At 34.7% G+C, this 6,737-nt stretch overlaps 1 protein-coding gene across 1 annotated transcript; it reads left to right on the forward strand.

Moving 5' to 3' along the window:
* Positions 1 to 2,104: 2,104 nt before the first annotated feature.
* On the forward strand, positions 2,105 to 4,820 carry LOC104818258 (cyclic dof factor 3-like). The gene is made up of 2 exons (XM_010547759.1): positions 2,105 to 2,352; positions 3,321 to 4,820. Exons 1-2 carry the CDS (start codon positions 2,233 to 2,235, stop codon positions 4,491 to 4,493), a joined length of 1,293 nt encoding a protein of 430 aa, XP_010546061.1. The 5' UTR covers positions 2,105 to 2,232; the 3' UTR covers positions 4,494 to 4,820.
* The last annotated feature ends 1,917 nt before the right edge of the window (positions 4,821 to 6,737 follow it).

Below are 6,737 nucleotides of genomic sequence, written 5' to 3' on the forward strand. Positions count from 1 at the left end.
CGGCCCGTAGCCCATTTGGCCCGAGGCCCGAAAGCCCGAAGTTTAATGAGCCTACATTTTTAAGGCCCATGTCCTTATAATTTTCGGGCGGGCTCGGGCCGGGTTTCGGGCTCTGGACTTAATTGACATCCCTACCTATGGCCAGGTCCGGCGAACTGAGGTCCATGGAAACTGTTAGGCGCGGGTGGTGGCCAGTTCGTCTCCATTTGTAAGGGTAGGTAGTCACGGAAGTTTCCCAATATATCAAAAAAAAATATCCATTTATATGGTAAAAATATTTGAAGTTATACTGAAATATACTTAAATTGGACCAATCGTAATATATATAGTTTATATATAATTGAGGTCTTTTTACCTGTCCATTTTACCCTTCATGGATTTTTTTTTTTTGCCAAAAGATTATTTACATATAATCTCGCCATTATGTGTACTATATATATATATAGTAATGGAAATTAGAAGCGGTTTTGTAACATCCGAGGACACTTGTTCGCATTCCGTGAGCAAATCTGTCTTATCTTATTCACAAAAGAAATCCTACTTACTATAATCTCAACACACACACATACACAAATAAAGTAAAAATGATAATTTTGTGAATGAAATTGTTAAATTCCTTTAAAATGTCGTTAGTTTCGGTTTTTAGATATACGTGATCAGAGTTTAGTAAGATATTTTTAAAATGTTTCAGATAAATTTCGGAAAATGCTTCAGCTATTTCACATTAAATATTTTAAAAATATTAAATGGTCTGACTACCTTATTTAAATTGAATATTCCACATTTTGCTAATGATTGATGTAACATTTAAAGTTGCAGAGTAAGTAGGATATCTTGCTGCAATTTTGTAACATTAAAAATAATTTGGATGGACGAACAATTTAAAACGAATTTTGAATGAACAAAAATGTTATTTTTTTAATACAAGAATATAACGTCCATACAATACATTAACAACATTTTTTTTACGTTAGTGCCGAATTTCAATTAATATTTTTGGATTGCCACGTGTACGATTAAGATTGTTCCGGTCAGTCGGAGAGTGTGGGTCCCACACGAATCCGACGTGGCAAAAGGAAGAGTTTGGTTTTGATCCCAAGTATCCGATCTCAGGAAGAGGTGGTTATTTGTTGTACGATGTGGCAGACACGTCAGAACCTTTTTTAACTAACAGCTAATCATACGGTGACATGTCAGATCAATGACAACCGTTCCCGTTTATTTTAAATACCGTTTTTATTAAATTGCTATTTAAGGGGATTTAAAATAATTTTTATCAAAATTTTCAGAAACGTTCGATTTACCAAAATATGGATCTATCAATATAAAGTTAACCCCCTTAAATCTAACTAATTGACTAACAAATAAAACAAGTAATTAAATAACATTTACATGTTCAGATTGTACTGTTTTAATGGCCATTTAAATAAAGCGGTGCGTTTGACTGCATTAGCGTTTGAAACTCAAACGCCACGTTTCCACAAAAGAAAATGTTTGCCTACACGTAGGTAGTGTGATTCGAGAGCTTTTTTTCACTTTCCCGAATGAATAAATTTTTTTAATCCTTATTTCAACCAATAGGAAGCTGACACGTGAAAGAAACAATCCTCTACGCGCTGCACCGTAGCGTTCCCCGTGATGCTGACATGTACCAATTGGAAAGCATCTTTTAACATTTTCATTGAATTGACTCTTTTAGTCCCATAATTATAAATCGAATTGATATTGATACTTGACAGATAGAATCCCCAACCCTCCAAAATCCCAGAAAATAAAAATTGCCTAACTAAAATTAAATCGTCCGAATTCTGTTTTTCTCTAATGAAATCGAATAATAAAAGTTTAGAATCCAAATCTTGCAACGATTATTATTATTCCGAACGTGAAATTATTATATGCTACAGAATCAAAGGCGAATTATATGCGAATAAATGACCCGACCCGATGATATACTTTTGTCGGGTCGAGAGGGAAAGGGAAAGGGGAAAATATCAGAGGCCACATAAACTTGTGGCTGAGAATCAAGCGGTGATGCTGACGTGGCAATCACCTTCTTTTAAACGGATCAAAATCCCGAACCCAACGATTCCAAACCCAAACTCACCCCACCCGCCCCAAACCCAACAAAAAAAAAATCCCAAACCCCTCTCAAAAAAAAAAAAAGGCAGGGGACTTGCGGGAATTTTGTCGAAGCTGTTTGGTAGCCGAGAAAAAAGAGGAAAGAAGAAGGAAATGATGGTGGTAAGTAAAGATCCGGGGATCAAGCTCTTCGGGATGGAGATCCCGTTCCCGGCGGCGGAGGAGAAGGGGAAGCGCGGCGGAGACGGCGAAGATGAGAAATCGGCGGAGGAGGTACTTAATTCTGCTGCTCTCATTAGATTCGTAAAGGGTTTTTTTAATTTTTTTTTGTTGAAATCGAATCTGAGAGATGAGAAACAGTAACTAGAAAAAATCGATTCTCTTTGGGGATTTCGACTGCGACCCGTTTGAATAAACTGCGAAATCGTTAATGGGTTGTTGCTTTTGTTCATAAATTCTGATCGAATCTAATTTTTTCTTTTCCTGATTTTCGGAAAATGAAATGCTTGCTTGGACTGGTTTCTTCTTCTGCTTATTGGAGGAGTTGCTTAAAAGTTTCAATTTTTTTTTTTGTCCTTTTAATTATTCTCTTTTTTTTTATAAAAATATTTTCATTTTCTGTTTCCGCCACTTCAAAAGCGCAAAAGTGATGAACCGGGAAAACTGCAGATGTTTCAGAGACATCTGTACTTTCTCTGACCGGCATTAAGTTTGTGTCACTGAAGATCTCTGTCTCGAATCTTTTTTTTTTTTTTTTTTACCATTTTAGTGTTCTTTTTTTTTTTCTGGATTCGAGTGATCTTTTGAGCTGCAGTACACTCTCAAACGAATCTAAGCAAATTTCTTACCGTGTCTGTGATTGGTCTATCGTTAATAAGAAGAAAAAAACATTTTTTAGAAGAAAAAAACATTTTTTTAGAAAAAAACCTTATTTTTAGATAGAAAAAAAAACATTTTTTAGAAAAAAAAACATATTTTTGGAAAAAATTAGCAGCCATGGCAGCAGCAGTGTGTTCGTGAAGCAAGTTCTCTCTGTATATTTCTTCCCCAGATTTCTATTTTTTCACCACTTGTCTGATTCTTTCTAACATTAAATAATTTAATAATATTAAATAAAAAGGAATCTTCAAGTTTCTCCAGAACCTTCTTCAGACTATGGTTTAGAAAAATCTACAGAAAACGTAAATCAATTTCATTTCTAGAAAAAAAAAATCATATTCAATGGTTAATTCTTGAATCAGGGAACTACAACGGACGAGTCCACAGAATCTTCAGAGCAAGAATCTCCGGAGAAGAAGAAGAAGAAGAACGACGAGGAGGAGGAGGATCATCAAAACAGTTGGCAAGATTCCAAATCGAAAGCCGGAGATGAAGATGAGAATTCAAAGGATCATCAGGGCGAGAGCATCGACTCGCATGATCATCAGGATAGCTCGAAAACTTTGAAGAAGCCAACCAAGATTCTGCCATGTCCGAGATGCAACAGCATGGACACCAAGTTCTGCTACTACAACAACTACAACATCAACCAGCCTCGCCATTTCTGCAAGGCTTGTCAGAGGTACTGGACCGCCGGCGGGACCATGAGGAACGTTCCGGTCGGGGCCGGGAGACGCAAGAACAAGAACTCCTCTCCTCATTACCGCCACATCACCATCTCCGAGGCTCTTCAGGCCGCAAGAATCGATTCCGCTCATCATCATCCTGGTCTGAAAACCAACGGTCGAGTTCTGAGTTTTGGACTGGAATCTCAACAACAAGCTCCCATCTGTGAATCCATGGCGTCTGTGTTGAAGCTCGGTGACCAGAAGATTCCGAATGGGGCAAGAAACGATTGTCCTAACGGTTATTTAACAGACGAATCAAGAGCTCGGAAGAACAGCGGATTCCCTGAAGTTAACATGGCGAAGAACAGTAACATGAATGGTTTTGCTTGCGTCCCAAGCATTCCATGGCCTTACACGTGGAATCCATCGATTCCTCCACCGGGTTTTTTCCCGCCTCCTGGTTTTGCAATGCCGTTTTACCCTTACTGGAGCATTCCAATGCTGTCTCCTCAATCATCATCGTCATCCAGCCAAAAGGGTTCAAGCTCGTCTGGTCAGAACTCTCCCACGCTCGGCAAACATTCAAGAGATAGAACAGACAATACAGCCGACACGACCGGACGGAGAAACGGATCTGTCTTTGTTCCAAAAACGTTGAGAATCGATGATCCAGATGAAGCGGCGAAGAGCTCAATCTGGAAAACACTGGGAATCAGGAACGAAGTGATGAGCAAAGGAGTGTTCAAAGGGTTTGATCAGAAGGGGAAGAAGACGAAGAACAACGAAGAAACAGGTGAAATCTCTCCTGTCCTGCTCGCAAATCCCGCGGCTCTCTCGAGATCGATCGATTTCCATGAGAGGGTGTGACCCTTTTTCTTCCTGGATTCTAATCTCATGGATTTTTCTGAATCTGATCAGATCAGTTTTTTTTCCGATGATTTACGAATTTTTGTTTCCCACTTCTAGTTCCTTTGGTGAGTCTGCTTTGTGTTTGTATACATGTATACATCACCATATAGCTGTATATATATATATATATATATATATATGTGTGTGTATAGGTTTGGGAGATAGGTGAAGCTAGGGTTGGATAAAGCTCTGTCTTTTTTCTTCTTGCTCGTGCCTTTCAGCCTTTGTTTATAGCTTTTGTATTATATACGCTGAATTTGAGTTTTCTTTTTTTTTTTCTCTTTACTTTTTTTACTGGTTTTACATGTAACATGTTGTAAAAATAAATAATGACAAAAGGTTCGTTCTTAGCCGTTGATTTATGTGTCGGGTCGATTTGGAACTGAACTAAGTTTAAGAGCATTAGCATTAATTAGTAATATTTCATGTTAATCGCATATAAATACCTGAACTTTTACAAAATTACCAAATAAATATTTGAACTATAAAACTCCCAAATCAATGCATGAATTTTTCAAAACTTCCATATAAATATCCAAATTTTTAAAAAACTTCCAAATACAATAATTTTTGTTGACGGCGTTAATCGACGAAGTGATGAGATTCCGTTATAAATCAAACGGCGTTTATGAAATTTGGTTGTATTTGGAAGTTTTTTAAAAATTAGGGTATTTTTATAGAAATTTTAAAAAATTCAGGTATTGATTTGAGAGTTTTATAGTTTAGGTATTTATTTCAAAATTTTGTAAAAGTTCAAGTATTTATATGAAATTATCCTTAATATTTTCCATTAACAACGACATTTGGCTTGACGTAAAAATATTTTGACGTCTTTAAGTGATAAATCCATTTGGGATTTTTCTTTTCAATAATGAGATGTATCATATATCTTAGATTTACAAAAAAAAAATCTAAATACTTTTTACGTTCTTCAATTTGTTTTAGTCGCTAATCATGATTTAATCCGTGTGAGATAATAGAGTGAGTGAACATGTAAAATATAATATAATGTATAAGCTTGGTGGGTGGGCACATGAAAAAAAGTGAGAGGGACTGACAAATCTTTTCCCTTTTTTTTTATAGAAAGAATAAAATGACAGATAATTTATTTATTTGTATTATCCTTTTGTCTCCTATGCTGCAATCTCTTGATGAAACCAAATATTTGATATAATTTGAGAATTTTTTATGCAAACTTTTTAAATATTTATATGCATATAAATGTATTTGTGATCTTATGTAGTGCTGGCCAAAATTATGATAGGTTAATCAACGTTTACTGTCAATAATTTTCTGATCATTCTTAATACCAAACCACATATGATGATAAACTAACCGAAAATTCATTTAAGATGCTGCTTGAAAATGACAATCGAGAATCGTAATATTATATATGATAAATTTTTACACGCAAAAAAAAACCCATTTCCTTGATTATTTCAATAACATTTTTTCTTTTTTCTGGGTAAATTCAATAACATGTTTTCTTGATATTTCTCTTATTAATTTAGTCTATGATCAGATTTATTCTCACATTTAATTTTTTTATATTTAATAAATTCCAACGATGAAATTGTGAGGATGAAGTGCTCTATAGAACATTTAACATTAATTCGATTAATTAATTTGGTTGATCGTGAATACAAAATTGAGAGACCCTTGTAATACATAATATTTATACTGCCTCATCAATTTGAATTCAATGGCACAATATTTTTAGATTTATTTATGTTGTGTAAGTATATTGTATATCATATATTATATCGATAGGGTTCACGCGAAAACAAAATGAATGTAATCTCGATTTTATATGTTTTCTAAATTGAATAATATGTTGGCTAACAATCACCAAAACAGAAGATCTACGAGGTTAACTTTTTATTCTATACTTTTAAATTTACACGACAAAAAAAATATAATTTACGTTTAATTGATTTACATTGTAAATACCTAGAAAATCATAGAAATAAAATATTAATAATAATTTGTAAAAAAAATATATTAAAATTATCGATGAAGAATTGAACATTCCCACCCACGTCGAGACAATCGGAATTTATTAAGTTGAAAAGTGCCGTGTCGGAAAACAATTTAGATATTTTGGACTGACCAAGCGAATACTAACCACATATTTTCCCTTATTCGTTATTGCATATAATTTTTTTTTTAAAAAAACGTGACAAGTTGCCTTTTCCCCTTTTT

Source organism: Tarenaya hassleriana, unplaced genomic scaffold (genome assembly GCF_000463585.1).
Source record: "Tarenaya hassleriana unplaced genomic scaffold, ASM46358v1 Cleome29, whole genome shotgun sequence".
Classification (NCBI taxonomy): domain Eukaryota; kingdom Viridiplantae; phylum Streptophyta; class Magnoliopsida; order Brassicales; family Cleomaceae; genus Tarenaya; species Tarenaya hassleriana.